Source organism: Zootoca vivipara, chromosome 10, assembly GCF_965207765.1.
Source record: "Zootoca vivipara chromosome 10, rZooViv2.hap1.1, whole genome shotgun sequence".
NCBI lineage: Eukaryota > Metazoa > Chordata > Lepidosauria > Squamata > Lacertidae > Zootoca > Zootoca vivipara.
Genome location: NC_142593.1, coordinates 47,163,565 through 47,184,025, shown reverse-complemented (window position 1 = coordinate 47,184,025; position 20,461 = coordinate 47,163,565). Strand labels below are relative to the sequence as shown.

The 20,461-nt window shown below is 41.5% G+C and overlaps 1 protein-coding gene across 2 annotated transcripts in view; it reads right to left on the bottom strand.

Annotated features, from left to right (window-relative positions):
• The window catches only part of NPR3 (natriuretic peptide receptor 3), a 49,823-nt gene that overhangs the window by 26,661 nt on the left and 2,701 nt on the right, over positions 1-20,461 (bottom strand). For both annotated transcript variants that reach the window (XM_035100533.3, XM_035100534.3), the window contains exons 2-3: positions 13,739-13,861; positions 11,681-11,847 (exon numbers count right to left, since the gene is read on the bottom strand). In XM_035100533.3, the coding sequence (XP_034956424.1) occupies positions 11,681-11,847; positions 13,739-13,861 (290 nt within the window). The remainder of the gene's footprint in view (positions 1-11,680; positions 11,848-13,738; positions 13,862-20,461) is intronic.

Here is a 20,461-nt window from a genome sequence, read left to right as displayed (position 1 = left end):
AACAGGTAGATCGTGATCTACCGGTAGATCACTGGACATCTGTAGTAGATCACTGGTAGATCACTGGCTCCCCCAAAGCAGCTCAACAACTTTAGCCCCCCTAAAAAAAGCTCAACAGTTTTGCCCTGCACCCCCCAGAAATGTGGCTTTCCTCCTCCCTAAAAAGCTCAACAACTTTGACCTGAACCCCAAAAAAGGGGGTAGATCACTGCCAGTTTTTAACTCTGTGAGTAGATCACAGTCTCTTGGGAGTTGGCCACCCCTGCCTTACAGCAAGGATGGTTTTCTTCCTGCCCTACTTGCTCTAAATGTCTCCCAAGTATTTCATTCAAAGGAAAATATGTCTATGTTCTAACACTCTGAGATTCCAACTGGGGATAATATGCTGAAAACCAATAAATGGACCTAAGGATTAGGTTGCTAAACTACTAAACATAACATTGAATGGGCCAGGACTGGGTAGATGTAGTCTGTTTCAAAATGTCCACATAAACAAGGGACAAAAATGCATCGGGGCATAAGGAAAAATAAGAATGTAATTTTATTCATAACAAAAAAATAAAAATAAAATTCCTTCCAGTAGCACCTTAGAGACCAACTAAGTTTGTCATTGGTATGAGCTTTCGTGTGCATGCACACTTATTCATTGTCAGTAAACATCAGGTATCTTGGGCTTAATCCTTTCAACAAAGATAGTGGGAAAGCTCTTGCTGTGTCTTTGGTGGCTATACAGTCATGCCACAAACTACTAATTGATAGTGGATTGATTCCGTCAGCAAAACATAAGCTTGCCATGTGAATTCGGTTTTTCTTGCCACTGAAAGCAAATCTGTGGTTTGCTTTTATTCTTTCAAAGACAATTAGCAAAGCACTCCAGATACTGAATAGTTCTATTCATTTGTACAAATTATTCCTTGGCAGCAGCCTCTTTATTTCCTCTCCTTTCTCTCCTGATGCATTTAAAAGAGGACACAAAAGCCTGCCTGTCATTAATCCTACTTGGCTGGTTTGGGAAAAGACAAGTGGTGCACACACCACTGAACATGCAACATTTTTGCTTTTTTAAACAAGAGATTTTTAGGAAGTGCTTAGCAATCTTCCAAAACCTCCACTTTCTGTAACTGTATAGTCCCAATTAATGGATAATGTGTTTTTTTTGGGGGGGGGGAGAATGCCTGTGTGTGTGTGTGTGTGTGTGTGTGTGTGTGTGTGTGAGTGAGAGAGAGAGAGAGAGAGAGAGAGAGAGAGAGAGAGAGAGAGAGGGGTTGAGGGAACTGGAAGACAGATAAGTGGGAGTATTTGGCATGGAAATTATGGATCAGCTGACAAGCATTCCAATTTCTGCTGCCTCCCATGTAGCTTTTTAAAGATAATCAACACAATGCTAAATTGTTGCTTCAGAAGACTGGCAGTGCCTTCAACTCTCATTGACAAATGTTGTCTAACTGACCTGCTCATTAGAGAGAGAGAGAGAGAAAGAATATCTGATTAAAATAATTCATTTAATGCACTGGTGCACATTCTTTCAACAAGAAAAGTTATAAATCAATTAAGGCCTGCTCTTCATTCTCTCTGACATTAGTGTTGAGGAAATGCCTCTTACCGAGTGACAAAACTCTGATCCCACCAGACAATGCAACCCCGCTCTATCCAACCAACCTTGCTGGAATGTTTGTTAAATTAGTTAATTTTCCCCTTGCTTTTAAATGAGAAGAAAAAACAAGCCATGGGTGGCCTTGCTAACCTCAAAAGGCCAAATAGCCAAGGTTATAAAATCATCCCAGCTCAGAATACTGGATCTGAAATAAAAGCAGCATTTATTAAATTCTACCCCCAAACCAGTAACAGAGGTAGCATTAATAATTTTGAAAAGCAAAGCCTAAGCCAATTTCCTGTAAGAGTGCAGAATCATTTAATAAAAATGGACTGTGCCTGAACTTTAACTGAAAAACAATTTTTAGTAAACTAGGTATGTCAGGATCTATTTTTACTCTGGGGTTGTCCTTACTTTTTACAGGCATAGTAACACTATAATGGCTACAAGCCTGATCACCACTCATTTTCTTATGGATATTCAAATCATACCCCTCTTCAGCACTCATATATTATTATATAAATGTTCTTTTAAAAATTGAAATTGTGGATTTATAGCATGAAGAATGGACAAACTATTCATTTGTTGCAAGACACTTGTTCTCCAGCCAGTAAGGGCAATTTGTGTGCATGTTTTGGGGTGGGGGGTCACACGTCTTCCCACAGCTACTGCTTCCTTTGTAGCCAAATTGCTATTTGCCAGCAATAGATATGTGCACCTTTCCTAACACCCAACCAACTGCAGGTGTGTCTGGAGGAAGAAGATTATCTGGACCCATTTCATTCTGGCTTCAGACCCAGTTCCATGGATGAGTACCCCAATTGATGACCGTTTATCTTTAAGTGGCTTTTGACAGAACTGACTGTGATGTTCAAAGTGTTGATGCTGACCTTTAAAGCCCTAAATGGCCTCGGTCCAGTATACCTGAAGGAGCGTCCCCACCCCCGTCGTTCTGCCCGGACATTGAGGTCCAGTACCGAGGGCCTTCTGGCGGTTCCCTCGTTGCGAGAAGCCAAGTTGCAGGGAACCAGGCAGAGGGCCTTCTCGGTGGTGGCGCCCGCCCTGTGGAACGCCCTCCCATCAGATGTCAAAGAGAAAAACAGCTACCAGATTTTTAGAAGACATCTGAAGGAAGCCCTGTTTAGGGAGGCTTTTAATGTTTAATAGATTATTTCATTTTTCTGCTGGAAGCCGCCCAGAGTGGCTGGGGAAACCCAGCCAGATGGGTGGCGTATAAATAAATATATTATTATTATTATTATTATTATTATTATTATTATTATTATTATTATTATTGCATAAGGGACATTTCACTGAAATTTCAGTTTCCATGACCAAATTGCTATGTTGACAATGTGGGCAGAGTAGATTCACTTATTATTATGGCTATAAGGCTGTAAGGTTCCTCAAGGGTCTATTCCGTCCCTTGTGTTATGAAACCACTGGAAAAAGTACAATATCATCAGTATGCTGATGGCATGCAGCTCTACCTCTCCATGCCATATAAATCAGCAAAGGCTGTACCAGCAACTAGACAAGTGGGGGCTGGAGCCGGTGGTGGGCTGGATGGCAGCCAATAAACCGAGGCTGAAACTGATTAAGAGGGAGGCGCTGTGGGCAGGCGGTTCTCATATTAGGGAATTAGGTAGGCAGCCTGCTCTGGGGGTGGTTGCACATCTGAAGGAGCAGGTGTACAGTCTCCTTGAAGCCAATCTGTCACTAGAGGCCCAAATGGCTTCTGTGGCAAGGTATACTTTATGCTCCACTACAGCTGGCTAGTTCGCTGCAGCACTTCCATTTGGACTACTTCCATGCACTCTACATGGGGCTACCCTTGAAGATGGTCTGGAAGATGCAGAATGTGGTTGCCAGGATAGTGACTGGGGCAGTACAGATGGACCATACATCAATATCCCAGTGTGTCCTGTTTCAGGCCAGGTTCCCAACTGAAGAGGGTCCACAAGGCCCACAAGCAGTCCAGGAACTGGGCAAACGGCTAGCAGTAAAGACCAGGGCACAGGCCAAGGGCAAGAGGCAATACACAGCCTGGCCACACACAGATAGGTGTTCAGGCCAGGTGTGTAGCTGATGGAAAAACAGCTCTCCCACCCAGGTACTTTTGAACTGGAGCTGCTGGAACCACATCAGGGTCCTGCTGAATTCCACCAGTTATCAGAGAGAGGTCTCCTCATGGGGAGGACCTTGCCTCCGAAGGAGTCTTTTCCTGAATTATGGCAGGAATTATGGGGCAGGTTGCCACCTGTCATTTAAGGAGCTGTTGCTCACGTGGGCTTGGGGACCATTCAGCTTCTTGGACAATACTCCCTGGCTGTCTGGTTCAAAAGCCCTGACTCTGAAGTGCTTTTCAAGTGTATTTTACATTGTTTTAAATTCTGTGTTCTTCAGGGAAAAGGTATAGATAAAAATATAAGAAACAACAGCATCTCAAAGAAACAAAAATCAAAATCAAATGTATGTCATTTGATTCTGAAAAGGTTGTAGTTTCTGTTAAGTAAGAAAAACAGAACCAGCTTCTGCCCTTGGTAAACTTGTACAGTGTCTTTTGGATAAGAAAACATAACAGTGGTGTACATATATCTGAAGAGAGCATGGCATTATTGAAACTTCTATACATACACCCTATCTAATCCATGGAATAAAATCTCTTATGGGTGCCCTGTTATGTAAAGTTCAGTAATAGTAATCTAGAGGGAACCAGATTTATGCAGTTATTTAAGATACTGTTCACCTTCCTCTACAAAACAATAGACTATTGAAAAGAAATTTCATATGCCCAGGGCCAGATTCTGTAAGCTTTAAGTATGCAGGACATGCCAACTTGGGAACAAACTTTTGTGCTATAGATTCGCGTAGTTTTTGGCGTTTACTTTTAACAATAGCTATCTCAGGGCTTAAGGCTGGAGTCATAAAATGACAGTTTGTAATTTTACCACCAGCTAAGGAATATGTGGGTGAGGCTAGACTTGGCTCCTGCCAAGTCATCGTGCTTCTGAATTAGCGAATTAGGCTGCAAACATAACCTCACATACCAGGGAGTAAGCTTCACTGAATTCAGTGGGACTTACTTCTGAGTAGGCATGCTTAGAATTCTAGCTTCATGTAAATTTCTAGGATCACAAGAGGAAAATAATGGAACCATATAATATATTAAGAAACTTTCATCAGAATCAGAAGATATCCTTTTTTCCTATCTCTATGGGATTTTAGAAAGGCTATACAGTCAAACCTCGGTTTAAGCCTACCTGTCGCGGACCCGCAAGTGTATATATCCGGATTCTGTAGCGTCAGATGAGCATACACGATCTGCTCAGCTCGCATGTGCGCAGAAGCGCTCTATTGGCGCTTCACGCACGTGCAGAAGGGTGCCTTCGGCGAGCGACCACCTCCGCAGAACGGATTGCGGTCGCAAACCGAGGTACCACTGTATTACCACCTGTCAGGTAAATGGGAATAGGCAGGTGCCAGCAAAAGAACTGAATTATGGTATAGTTTCAGGAGGCCTGTCTTTCATCTTTCCTCCTACTTTGGCTTGTTGAGCCAATACAGTCCAAAGTTAAGGTGTATTTATGATGGCAGATTACTACCATTGGAATTGTCCCCCCCCCAGTGCATGTTTTGCTATTAGCAGTAGTTTGAGGTTACATTTTACTGTGTGATTTAAGAGAACATACTGGTATTTTCACCGTGTTGCTTAAAAGACTGCAGATGGCTCTCGAGAACTGTTAACAACTCTCCGTCCTTCTGAGCAGAGTTCCTATTCAAGGCCAAGGTTGTATTCTTTTGCACCAAGGCAGAATGAAGAACAGTAAATCAACTCTTTATGCTTTTGTTAGCAGGACTTGAGATAACACACACACACACACACACACACAGTTATGAACAAATGCAGCAGCTTTCATTGACAATGGCTTAGTCTCAACATCTTTCCTGTTATGCTGTTATCAGAATGGGAAATCAAACACAAGTGTGCTTACTGATATTTATTGTGAGGCGCTTGAAATCACACGGTCACCTAATATTAAAGGGCCATAACAAAGCCGAGTGTTTTGGGTGAGAATACTGTCTAGAGTTCATATTTTTGGGGTTTCCCCATCAGGCACCAATTCAGGGCCTGTTCAATTCTGCTTTTTAAAAAGCTATGCTTGGAAAAAAAATCCTACAACACGTGTTTAAATAATTCAAGTTTACATTAATATTATTCCATACTGATTTACTGCTTTGTTAATAGACTGACGAGACAGCAGTGGGACAGGGACAGTACAAGAAAACCAATGCAATAGGATATCTGTATAGCTCACATTAAGGACCCTGGAAACAGGTTATCAACTACATTTGCAGATGCACTCTACCTTACAATTGCTTTACACCAACACAGTGTTCCAATTCTGAAAGAAGTACAGTTGAGAGAAACATTGTTACCTGTTCAGTGTTCAGATTTGCTCACACAGGAAATTCCAGTTTGATGAGAGACGACTAATAATAATAATAATATATTGGCCAACTGGCTGTAACCGATGAAGACTGATTTCTATTTAGAAAGCTCTACTACTCTCCTCAGGAAGGCACCCTTGGACTTTCTTAGAATACAATATTCCAGACAGATTCAACCTAACAGAGATCCTAAGTACACTTACTTGCAACAAGTACATTTCATTGAAATCAGCTGCATCTGTTGGATATAAACCAAGGAGGAAGCAAAATCTTCCCCCATCCCTTCCTCCTTTGTGTGACTTCAAACCATGGCCTTGGATAAGGACACTTGAGGAATCTGCTTGCTTCACAGTTGAAGCAAATTGGCCTGATGTGCTCCTCCCAGACTAACTCATGGATCAGAACAAACATTTCTGCTTCCAAGACTGTGTTCAAAATGGAACTGACAAGATCCCTGTGATCATGGGGGGGGGGAGATGGTTACCTACAACAGTATACAGTTCTGGAGGCAGATATGCTTGGAGTGGTTACTTTGACTGTTCTTTGAAAAGGGATTAAAATGTTAAAGGCAGCTCTTCAACCACTTTTCAAATATGCAAGTAAGTTGAATAAGATGTTCGTGTTTAAACACAAACTTTAATCTGTTTTTCAGTTTCAAAAATTCACTAATGCAATGTAAAGTACAGGATGGATTCAATAACCAACACATGTGCAACAAAAACAGACTAAGTAGCAGACTGATCCAGCCACCTCTACCCTGGGACCCTACTGCTGCTATGGTTTATTGTTATTCATATTTCAGTGCCAACATCCGAATATAAATTTCCAGTACAGTTCTTGGGAGGTGTGTAGATGGCCTTAAATTAGGTTTATTATTTGTGGAACTCCAAAGTGCCACTTCCCTGTCTCCTCTCCCTTTTCAATGCTATGACTGAACTCCTAAGTTCTCTTTGAGGTCATGTTCACAACTTATTATTATTATTATTATTATTATTATTATTATTATTATTATTATTATTATTATTAAGGTTTTTTTGGTTTACAAAGATATGTGCAATCTCTCTCATAACATTTTTGCAAATCAGTTTCATTTGTTGAGACATTGGGAAGGGGAAGAGAGGTAGATGGGGGGAGGGTGTATGGGGGTGGGGTCGGATGACAATGTTTCTATTTTGCTTAATATGTGTGGGTTTTTTTGTCAGCGTCGCTTGTGTAAGTTCTCTGCTGTTCGCTTGTGTTCCTTTGGTGGTGAGAGATGTTAGGGTTGGCCTAGGGTATGGTTGTTCCTTTATGATTGGCTGTGGTGGTCTTTGTTTTGTGTGTGAGTGGGGTGGGTGAGTGAAATGGACCAAAATGTGGTCTAAAAACCCCTTTAAATCCATATCAGCAAAAAGAAAAGAACTCACTCTGAAAATCACCTACAGGTGGTACCTAACACCAAGAAAACTAGCGCTAATATGCCCAGGAACCTCACCAGAATGCTGGAGAGGATGCACCTCAACAGGCACATATTTCCACATGTGGTGGGAGTGCCCCAAAATCCAACTATTGTGGACAACAACCATAAGAGAAATATGTAAAATAACCCAGCAAACATTAGAAATAACCCCAGAATTGGCCTTCCTAAACATCTTCCAGGATAATAATGCCCACCTGCATCACAAAGAACTCATAACCCACTTACTCTCAGCAACCATAAACACCATAACCAGACACTGGAGAGACCTGTCAAGAGTAAGCATGGACCAATTGTACCAAACAGTATGGGAAACAGCTTTACTAGAAAAATTAACCAGTAAGTTGAAACTGACACGGGGACAAATAGAAGAAGACGGCTTCACCCCGGTATGGTTCCCCTTTACCACATACACAGCCCAACAAGGCAATGACAAAAATCCACCAACAGCATACAAATCAATATGGCTAACCTGATTCACAACTTATTTTTAAAGCACATTGACTTCCCCCCAAATATTCCTGGGAACTGTAGTTTGTTTAGGGTGCTGGGGTTTGTTGTTTTGGGGGACTACGGTTTGCAGGATTATTTTAGGGTAAACCATGTGCTTTAAGTTTGCATTAAATGTATGGTGTCAATGTGACACCGTACTGACGTTGCTAAGACTTGTAGCAGTTTGGCATTAAATGCTAGGAGGACAGCTACCATTCAAAGCAACATTTTCAGACATCTTAGCAAAATATAGCATCATCCACCTCTCCTGAATGGCCTGTCATGTTCTCACACAGACCGTGTTCTGTATGGCTTCCGGCCTGGGCGGTGGGGCGGGGCAGAAGCCCCCCCACCCCGGTTCAAAAAAGAAAAACCTTCACAAGTCCTAAGAAGTTTAATTACAGTGGGGCTTTAAACCCAAATCTGTATAAAACAGAATTCAAGGTCTGCTACTAAAAATGATTTGCATTTGGGGGGGGGTGGCATTAGAAATTACTAGATGTACTGTGTCCCATTAACCTTTTGTGGAGGGGCATACAAAATGGATTTTAGTTCCAAATGATTGCTCCTACTATCTACAACTACAAGGAGTTGGTAGACTTTCAATGAGGGCTGTGCCACATCTGACACAGAACTTTTATTCCTAACAGAGCTCCATAGAGGGTGTTCTCATGGGGAAAAAGAAGGTGAAACAGCCGAGATTACAGTTCAGTGCCTCTGAACAGGCGAAACTCTGGTGGGGTGTTTTTTTTAAAAAAAAACCAAACAAAACAGAATCCTCTGACACCCTGCCTGTCAAATGCTGCATTCAGCAGCTGTAATATAAAGCCAGTGTAGAGAATGGAAATTGCTGTAGTGGAAAAATCTTGCACTCATACCACTGGGCAGCTGCCTGGATTTAACACACAATATTTGAAATCACTTGCCGAAAGTGTCTTTGGAATACCTAAGAACCCTTCAGTCACTGACATACAATGGAATATTTATCAAGGAACTTGGCATTTCTTAAAGGGTTTATTAAAGAACATTACATGTTTCCCCATTGTTATGTTCCATGCCTAAAATCTTCACAAGATAAAAACATTTGGGGGTTTCCAGGAAGTCATTTCTCCCCTACAGAAAAGGGTGGTATCTAACGGATGCCCTGTGCTGACAGAAGGCATCTGGAAGTGGACAGAGAGGGGGCAATTTTGTGCTATTTCCTCTCCCCCCCTCAATATAATCTACCCTGGGGGTCTTAGGGAGCAGATTTTAAGGGACTGCAGGGGCAAAGCGGAAAATTCCCTCCCTCCTTTTTCTGCTCTTAATGCATTCTGTTAGCAAAGGGGCACCAACTGGATGCCACCCAAACAGTATACATTTCATTTCATTTTACTTTTAATGTTAAGGAAAATTGCAACAAAGTTATAATTTAAAAGCAGAAAACGGCGACAACGGATGTTACTGCTAACATCTAACCATTGTTTTGGACTGACCATTTTGAAACTTTAACCTGGAATGATCTTCCTCTTAATCACATTGCACCATCTACAAACAGCTGTTACTTACACTCTAGGAACCTAATCATTATTCATCTCCTGTAAAGACAGGCCTCACCCATGGATGGAGAACAAGATTTTTTGCTCAAGTGCTGTTCATAACTGAAGCTGCCGAGGAGCTATACCCTAGCAGCAGGCAGGATAGCCAGGAATGTACTTACAGCAATAGCCACAGATGGGCCACAGGGCCAAGCAGGCAAGCATAATTGCCTAGAGATTTATTTATTTTTATATAAAAAAATTAATGACTCACAAATGGAATAAAATAAATGAATAATAAGAGAGATGCATACAGTTTGGTGTCAGAACCTGGGACAGCGATTGTGGGAGCTGGAGCCAAGCGAAGGCAAATGATCAGTGCCAAGGACGGGGAGCAGGCAACCCAGTATATTATTACCCCAGTACTGACTTGGAACTCCCATGAGGGCAAAGATACCTAGGCAGGGCGGTCTGTGCTATAGGCCCCACCTCCCTGAAGGAAATCAGTCCTCAATTAAAGGGATGCTTTGTTTTGCAACCTGTCTTTGACTGAAGTGGTGTTTTCTGCTGCCTCAGGGACTGGCATGCTGGTGTGTGAGTGTGTGTGTGTAGCAGAATGCACAGAGCTGAGATAAGTTCTGGGGTGGAGTCTTTGGTATAAAGTGATACAGGCAAGAAACCATGATTGGGAGCCAGAGGATAAAAGAAGCAAAGTCCCTGGAGATTAGGGACAGACAGCTGTGCCTTCTCTTCATCTCAGGAAGCCTCCACCAGAAGAACTGCCTCAGTGGCTGCTTCCTGAAATGTTCCAGGTACAGGGTCTTCCTCGGATTTGTTGTTATTATTTAGTTAATTAAATTTATATGCCACCCTTTATCTGAGGGCCACAGGGCAGTTTACAGTATAAACCTCCTCTGTTATGTCCTCCTCTGATGCAGCACTAACTGTCTCTCTCTCTCTGGATCCAAGACCACGACAGCAGTATTAGATACAGTGGTACCTCTACTTACGAATTTAATGCGTTCCGAACACACATTCATAAGTCGAAAAATTTTGTAAGTCGAATCCCATGGGAATGCATTGGGAGAAAAAAATTGTAAGTCGAAGCAACCCTATCTAAAAATTCGTAAGTAGAAAAAATCCTATCTAAACCACATCCAAGATGGCAGACGGAGCTCCATTCGTAAGTAGAAACATTCGTAAGTAGAGTTATTCATAAGTAGAGGTACCACTGTACTCCAATACTCCTATTTCTGGGTTCAGAATAGTTGGGACTGCAAAAGAGCTCTTTTCAGGTTATTTTCATAAACCGTAAGATGTTTCTGTAACACAATTAAGGAAGCAAAATGCAAATCTCACAAGCTGCATCTGAGAAACCTTGTTCCTCCCCCTTCACTTTTGATAGGTTCCACATTTCCCGTTTGCATGAGCAGACATAAATACACCTTAAATGCATCTTAACTAATATAAAAAGAGTGAGAGAAAGAGATGCAGAGACCACCAAAAAGAAAAAAGTTACAATGGCAAAACAAGACTTCTCAAATTTGGCCTGTTCAAGTGAAGAGAGCAGATAAAGTTCACCCAGGTCCTTTGCAATAGAACCCAGCTACAACTATAGAGAAAGGAGTGAGAAAAGGTCTCAAGTGGGGGACAGGATTCATGGCATGGTTTATGTTCCCAAGTATCACCCATCAACACAAGTGGGAAAGAATGCGATTTGTTGATTGACTGCAATACATTATTTGATAAGGCGAGGACAGGACAAGGAGCTAGAGGATAACTTGGTTCTCTGTTGGAATGGCTTTTGAGATAACTCACGAGAAACCTGGAGCTAAATGGAAAACTAAGAAAGTCCTGACGCAGAAAAAACAGTAAGGGTTACAGAATCGGTTTCTTCCCCACATCATCCCTTAAAAGCCTCATGATGAGCAAGACAGATGAAGATGAAAGGAACTCTGTTCCAGATGACTGTGAACAAACAGAACGAGCAATTTTCTCTTGCAAGTGGGGTTGCTTTTTTTAAGGCTACCAGGAAAAGTGTTCTGAAAAAGTAGCTGAACACTCTGACAATTTGGTCCAATTCAGAAAAGGCCACTTTGTCACCTCTGATTTAATTAGGAGGGTGTTTTTATGATGCCAAAAGCTCTAGCCTCATAATCGGGCACTTACGTAATCATCATCATGGATTCCTTGTTTCTGTACAGAACTCTTCACCTCCATGGCAAACTTCTCAAATTCAGGTTTCACTGTCCTCAGTAGTGTGACTGTCTGGAGGGATGAGTACGCTTGCTTTGCTTCAAGGTCGTATTTGTCTCCTCTCTTCCATGAGCCATTACCTAAGGGAGAAATAAAAATATTTACAATTCCAAGCCAGTTACCATAAAGAGCTCGTTTTCCCCCTTTCCTCCTGCTGTATTTCCCATGTGTTGCTGGTGGCAGCCGGAGATTTAAAGGATGTTGTCCTGCTAACAAAGACGCACAATCCACCAGACTTAAACACTTTTAAATCACACTTATCACCTATGAGAGCATCAGACACATTATCAAATCTCTCGCACTGAAATTAAATGTGGATGGATTGTAACCTGCGTGATTCATTAATGCAGGTTTTTTAAAACAAAAGGCTACACACTGTACTACAAAAAAAGGTAGCATGCTGTTTTGGAGGGTGAGATGTGTGGCAAAAGTCTGACATTCTTTACAGGAAGTTCAGGACAAAAATGAAATGAAAACAAGCATAACTCTTGGGACCTAAGGAAAGGAAACATAGAAACATTTCCCTTTTTGGGGGGGTCCCAAGAGATATGCTTGTTTTTATTTCTTTTTTTTGCACAATAACATTGTGCACTGACAATACAGACATCAGAGTGCCACAACACAACCGCTATAATCTCCTCCCTGGAAACCTAGTTTTTATAACTGGAAATTTACACTAATGAATAAGGGGGAAAAATCAAAAAGAATTTAAGAGCGGAAGAGAGAAAAGAAAAAGATGGCTAGAGGAGTGAGGTGGGTCGGGAGTGTGTCTGATTACTGTGGTGATTATATTTAGGAATTTTGTCTTTAAAAAAAAAATTTCTTGTTGTTCTTATAATAAGCCACCTTGAGGCTTTGCTGCTCGGTGATGAATTGAGCAAATAATCCACATCATGTCTCTACCTCCAGTCTAGTGGGATTCTATGAGGATGTTTGGATGAGTATACCTTTGATTAATCAATTGAGAAATGAATGGGCCCCCGCACTCTCCCCTCACTGTGAATCAGCAAACAAACCAGGAACACATTCCGCTAACCAGAGTTTCATTGTTTGAAATGGAAAACTATTGTTATCAGCTTCTGAACAAGCCAGGCCTTTGAGATCAGACTCATGGAATGGGAAGTAATCTTTGAGGTCATATAGATCAACCCCATGCTCATTATCTTTCCTGAGCATCCAGAAGTTGCACCAACATGTGTGGATCAAACTTCCTATGTGATAACGTGGTTGTCCAATGGGGATGCACGTTCAAATTGACATTGGCTTGGCATATGAAACATACTGGTGGTGCCAGACAAGTTACTATCTCTCAACGTAAGCTATCTCACAGGACTCAAATCCAGCTCTGAACTCCCAAGACAGAGGGAAAAACAAATTGAAAAATAAATAAAGGCTATCAGTTTTTCATACATTTCATAGAATCATAGAATTGTAGAGTTGGGAGGTACCCAAAGGTCATCTAGTCCAACCCTTGCAATGCGGGAATCTCAACTAAAGCATCCATGACTGGTGACCACCCAACCTCTGCTTAAAAACCTCCAAGGAAAGAGTCCATTGCCTTTCAAGGGAGTCCGTTCCACTGCTGAACAGAAAGTTCAACTGTCAGAAAGTTCCTCCTGGTGATTAGTGATTCTTGGAACTTGAATTCATTGGTTTGAGTCCTAACCTCTGGAGCAGGAGAAAACTAGCTTGCTCCCTCTTTCACATGGCCGCCCTTGAGTTATTTGAATGTGGCTATCATATCTCTTCCCAGTCTTAGCTCTTTTTTGCATCACCAATTTCTCTTTATACACCGAACTTTTAAAACCCCCTTTCCCCCTTCTAATTTCATAATCCAAGTGGATACTAATAAGCGTGAGAAGAGACAATGCCATGTGGCATATTTTACAAACTTAAAGGCTAAAGCGATCTTTAAAATGTTGCTGTGTTTACAAAAGCTTTGAACCCACCAGAGGAAAGAAACCACATTACCATATGATGAACTATTGAAGAGTTCAATACTGAAGAAAGCATAGTCTCCATTGGTCATTCCTTGCCGGTGTGCAGCCAACATGATGTTCCTTATTGCGTCACTGCTGGCACACATGATCACAACTGGTGAAAAGAAATGGAAAACACAGATAAGAAACTATTCCTCAAACTGCTGGAAACAGATTGTCAAATTTATGTACAGCTGGAGATAAGGACCTAAAATGTCCTCCAGTTGCTTTTCAAAATCTTGGATATAACGGCCAGTGACAAGGCTAGGGGTTTCAAAGGAAAATATAGCAACCAATGGGATGAATTTCACTGCCACTCTGCAGAAGCCCAGCTCCTAATTCTGCTAGGCTTATTTGAAGACACCACCCGCGATGGCGTATTATTGTCAGGCTTTTCATTGACATAATGTTTGTGGGGTTTTTAAACAATCAATTTCATCATCCACATTTTAAATATTTCATGGCATATTTTTTATTTGTTGGAGGGAATGCTTACATAGTTGGAACATTTAACAATACATAGTTAGGGGGCAATCCAATTAAAGTTAAGCATTTTAAAATACCATTGTAAGTATATGTTAGGATATTTCCTGGAAAGCATTAAAAAACACTTCGCTTTGGCTGGATCATACCCATAATGTTTAACAATGTGCAGAAAAGGAGGAGTGCTGTGATTCTTAAGACTTAGGGTGGTCGTCAACTATGATTTACTCAGAGTAGACCCTCTGAAATTAATGGACATAACTTAGTCGTGCTCAATAATTTCAATGACTTAAAGGTAGTTGTGTACTCTTTCCTGGGCACTGTGAACTAGGCATTCCTAGATTGTAATGCTACAACCTTCTCCTTTAATCCAGCACTTTCCAACTTGGTTCCCTCCAGATGTTTTGGAAAACATAGCACTTGGCTGGGGCTGATGGCAGTTGTAGTCTGACAGGCACCAGGCTGGGGGAGGCTGCTTTAATCTGAATAACCAAGATCAGTGATAACAAACCCTGCCATTCTGTAGAATGATTGAGTTACAGAAATTAAATTGCTAAAAACTTCACCAGATCTAAATCAAGAGAACTGGAACATCTTCAAAAAAACCTGTGACATGGTAAGAAAAGTATTTTAGATTGTGCGAGAAAAACCTGTCTGCTTTAGCCAGACGCTTTAAACCTAAAACAAAGATCACAACTGAAATCTTATCTGTGCTGAACCTAAGATAGCTACACATGGAAAAGAACTGTCAAATTAATGAATGAAAATTGGCTTCATAAATTATACTTTGATTAAGTGAGTCTCTGCATTTACAGAATCACTCATCAGAGCAGTCGGTCTGCAGCAAAGGCCCCAGCTGAGTCGGGCAAGCAGAAGGCTGCTCATCAACAAAGAGGCAGACAAGACAAGGCATGGAGGCAAAGAGGAAGCAAGTGATATGCTCATGGACCAGAAGGAATTTACAGGCCTTCTGCTAGCAGTAAGCAATGATAGCGAATCTATGGCACTCCAGATAATGTTGGACTACAACTCCCATCCTATCTGACCATTGGCTTGATGCTTGATAGGGCTGATGGGAGCTGGATTCCAGCACCATCTAGAGCACCACAGGTTCTGGTGCAGAAGGCAAACTGCTCAGATTGAGGGGTAGTCTGAAGCCTCACAGGACAAAGTGAAACCCCACAGGTGCATTGTGCTTGCTAATAACTGCTGAGTTGATAGATGCAGTATCTCAACTTGGAAAGATGCATTGGCCGCACAGTCTCATAGGATCACAGCATTCGAGAATGGCTTTGTAGGTCACCTAGTCCAATCTCCTGCTTGGTGCAGGCCCGTAGTTTAATCTCCTAACAAGCTGCCATGGCAGTGAAGAGAGTATGGCACTTGGGGCTGACTGCCAGCTTCAGATGCACACATGCAACTTTTACAAGCAAAATCCAGCGCATGCATGGATCACTTTCTAGCTACAAACAAGTTGTGCTGGATTTTCTTCAAAAATACCCACTCAGTTCTAACCTATATATATATATTTAATCTGCCATTAAGTACCGGTAAGCAGAATCAAAGTCATTCCTCAAGTATCAATTAGCAAGATTGACCCAAAGCACTGAAGAATTCAAGTATTGATAAATCATGAGCAACAAACCACAGAAGAGCTAATTATATCAACTATCCACCATCACTGCAATTACATGTTCTCACCTGATTAAAGTCATTACGTTGTAGGTAGAGAGTGTAAAGGACTATGTATTTTTGGTCACTTATAACGAGGAGACCCAGTGAGGAAAGAGGACCAAGGCCTCAGTCACCATCCTCCAGTGTCTTGTGACTGGCATGTCCTGTTACCACAGTCACAGGCCCAGACTCATGCCCCTATTTTGCCTTTGGGTTGGTAACTAGGGGCCTTTTCGGGGAGCAGCACTGGCCCAATATCTGCCAGTTGCTGATCCTTAACATGGGATTTACCTGCTGCTTCACCTCGTTGAGAGTTTTAATTGTGGTTGTTTGTTGGTTTTAACATGCTGTGAGTAGTCTGCAGAAAACAGCTGGACAGGCAAAATAAAAGTACAGCTAATAATGTATAAATATGACTTGCAAAGCTTACTTAGTCCTATATTCAAGACAACGTTGTATAGTAAGAGATAGCGCTTATCTATTTCTTACTGACATATAAATGAGATAGTTAATGTGTAGTTAAATGAGGTTCAGTCTGCACATGACAGCAGATTATTTCTGTAAACTGCAGTGTCTGCCCCAAAACATATATACAGTGCATAGTGGGAGTAAAGGTCCTATTTTTAAAGCAAAGGGGCAGGTGGTGGTCCTGGTGGGGCACTAATATTTTCCCCATATGTGGTTAATCTTCCTTCAGTCGGTCTCTCTGGCTTTTCTCCAACTGAGGGAGGGGTGAGCACTTGGGGCCAGGAGATGCCATGATAGGGGTGCAGGTCAGCCTACTGTACTAAGAAAAGAGACATATTTACCCACCATTAACATATGGCCCCTGGAAGGCTGCCCAAGAGGCCATGTAATGCCATCAGGGTGAAAAAGGTTCCCCCACCCTGGAGGATGGGGAAGTAAGCAGCAGTCACATGGAAGGTTTTGTTCACTTCATTTGTTCAGTCTAAAAACCAACCCCCATTTCAGTCCTTGTAAGAGACTGGGGAAGACCCACAATGTATCTCCCAATACTTACAGCTCAAGCCCTGGATTTCGTAACTAATTGTATCCACCATTTCCCACCCAAAATGTGTATCACTAAAGATCACACTAAGAAATGATTATTAAATCCATTTATTGTATTGTAAGTTTTCAACAGCAAGCACAACAGCAAACTGTTTTCCAAGCTGCTTGTCTCCCAGTTGCTTGATTTTCTAAATTGATGAGCGTATTGCTGAACAAATGCGAGAGTCAGGAATCCATGTGCTCCCCTGATGGTTCCTTCCAAAAAATGCCTTTGTTATTTATGCAATACTCAACGGGATCTCTCCAAGGTTGAGGGGGAAGAGACTCTATATTCAGCATGGCCAAAAGAAAACATCTCCCACACTCCTAACATAGGCAGAGTCACTATAAAAGAATGAAAGGTTAAGCATCAGATTTGTTGCTGTCCATCCATTTCCTTTTGGGTACGCTCATGGGGTTTTTGCATTCTTAAAATGAAAGACCTTGAAAAAGAGGCTGATTGCTAACGAACTATTATTATATAGTACAACAACAACAACAACAACAATCAAACAGGAGGGGTCCTTGGCTTGAATAAAAAATTGAATTTATTCACTTTCCACAAAATACGATGGCTCAGTTTCAATATAACGGTAAGCTATGGTTAATGGTTTGCTGTAAATATTCCTTTCTGGGCTGTTAAGACTAATCTCTGCTCACACATGCAGGAAACAAACCATAATCCCTAGCTGAGAGTTATGTCTGATCCAGGGATTGTACTACAATGTGCAAACATGGCACTTGTCTGATGGTGAAACTATAAATGTGCTAGGAATTCCTTTTTTCTCTTGATATACAAGGCAGAGGTGGGCTGACATTTGCAGGAGCTACGAGAGGGAATTGGAAGAGGTGCTTAACCCTGCCCTGACCTCACTCTGCAACTTCTTGTTGTGTCTGCTTTCCCCCACTTCCTAGGAAAGCATGTCTTGGATGTCCTGCTTGGCGTAGAGATGATAAGAATAAAGCTGGAAGGAGCAGGGAAAAGTTAAACACCCCCACTGCTCCACATCTCCCACTTCTCTACTGTATATGCCCCTCTCTCATGTATGGACATCAAACACACAGCTGAAAATCCCATGCTTACTCTCAAATGTTTAGTTCCACCTTGAGCTAGCAACTTACAGTACACAGTGCACTTTTAAACTACCAAAAGAAAGAAGACAGTTTGTCTAATATAAGTAGACTTTGAAAGAAGTAACCCTAGTCACTGTCATATGAAGCAAGCCAATACCAGCTTTATAATTCAATGCAAATGTCTGTCTGCCACATTAAATTATGGGTCAAGGTTTATAATTAATCAAGAAGCCATTTGAACAAGATTCTAATGCAGACATAGCTCCTGCTTAGTCTATCCGCACAAGTGGAAAGCTTTCATTCAGACACTCGGGATTTTTTGAGGTGTGCTGGTGATGCAGAGAAACATTTCAACAGCTCGTGACATCTCTATTCCATAGCCTACTCCACTCCCCAAATGTTACAAGAGGGTGTTTTATCTCAGTTTATCTGCATCCTGCACCTGCAAGCGGATTTTTCTAGAGTGACAGTGCAGCAGACTTCTTTCTGCTGTACAAGAGCGTAAAGTTACAATATGTAAATGTTCAACTGTTGCTTCAGAAGAAACACACATATATAAATGAGAAGAGAGATGTGTACATGATCAGGAATAACTATGAGCCAGGGCATTTTAAATACATATCCCAAGGCAGTTCGGAAGTCAGGCTTTGTGGTGTCTCTTGTGTAACAGGTGACAAGCAAATGCAATGAACAGCCCAGAGGTATCAATCTGAAGTTTCAATGGAGTATATCTCAATCCCCATTCATTGTAAATCTGGCTCCTGTGCTTCCTGCTACCCCTGCTGAACTCTAGAAGTCCAAAAGCCAACAGGGTATGACCTACCAGAGAACAACTTCCTACTCTGAATAAAAACAGGAAACACCACAGAAGATTAGACTCTGCTGCTATTGAGAGTAGTTGGCCCGAAAGCTCCAAACAAGAACTATTTGTAACTGACAGAAAAACAATCCAGAGAAGCACGGAAAATGTTATATCTTTAAGACAATGTATTCTCCAAAATTGTATAACCTGCCCATATAGATTCTACATAGGCAGGTAATGAAACGTTGGATAAGTCAGCTTTTGAAGGAAATGCAAGGGGAAATCCTGGCCCAGTTCCTTCACTGGCAAATCTAAACAAAGAAACAGAAAATGGAAATGAGAAAGGCTGGCATAGACAGGAACATTACTTTTGAGAAAGTTGCACAGGAAGTCAGGAAACAGAACTCTGGTGTTAACTCATTCTTGCTATATTATCTGGGGCATTTCTTCTGACAGGATTCGCTTTCCTATTTTATTTTTTTCATAAAAGGCATGCCGAAAAGCATATCCTCAAGTTCATTTCCCTTCTCCCCTGATCTTACATTCCCAAGACAATGACTGCTTCTACGGTCATCTGCTGCTCCTACAGTCATGTGCATCTCACAGCAACTGCTTGGGTCACAATTCTTAGCAATCACATCATGCATGCTAGCCTGTCACACACAGTCCAGGTGCTATTAGCTGGAGCTACAAGCACACGTGCATACGTACAGTACATGTTTTAGAAAGCCTTAATAAGCTTTGCTAATGCAAATGACAATAAGGCTAGTCAAATGAACATTGGGTCATGCTGCATCCAGGGGGTTCCTGTTCTCTCTGTTTGAATACAGCCCACACTCAATCATACTTTCTGTGCTAGGATCATAGGAAGTGCTCCACATCAACAAAAATGCAATCCTTTCTAAAGAATCCGTTCCAAGCAATTCCTGCTCAATTACAAACAGGACAGAAGAAAATGACCTAGTAGAAAACCAAACTCTGAAGGAGACCCAATCTTTCAAGAGCCTTATATACCTACATTAACTGGGCAGAGGTGAGAACTGAACGTCCTCATTACCTCAAACTCAAAAGCTAAGGCACTGTACCAGATCTATGTACAGTATGCATGCATATATCTGTACAAAATAATCCAGGAAAGTCTGCAGCACATTCAGACTCTGCAATCCAGCTGCACCCTTGATTTCCACTGTTCATATCTGACTCAATCATTCACAGAGTGGGTGGAAAGGCATTCTTATTTCATACCACTTTCCATTATGTATAGACACAAGAGAAAGTGTGTAGCAAATCCCCTAACAGCATATGAAAAAGCAGCAAAATATATGAGTTTTAGCCAACTACGGCAAACTGAAGAGTGGGTCCACTAGACTAATTTTAGTCTATTGATTTCAATAGGTCTAATCTGACCTAGTTGGGTACAACCCTTTTGTTTGTAACTTGTTGTAAGGGTTTGTTGTTGTTGTTGGCTTTTGCCCTGAAAGGAGGGGGTATACATTTATTACATAAATAAGACCAGATCTAAGAATACTTGTGTGGAGGAAAGAGTGAGGAGTTGGGTTATGTGCCATTCAGAAGATGCCTTGTTTAAACAAATCCTTGATGTCCATTGTTTATTCCTATCCATTCCTGATC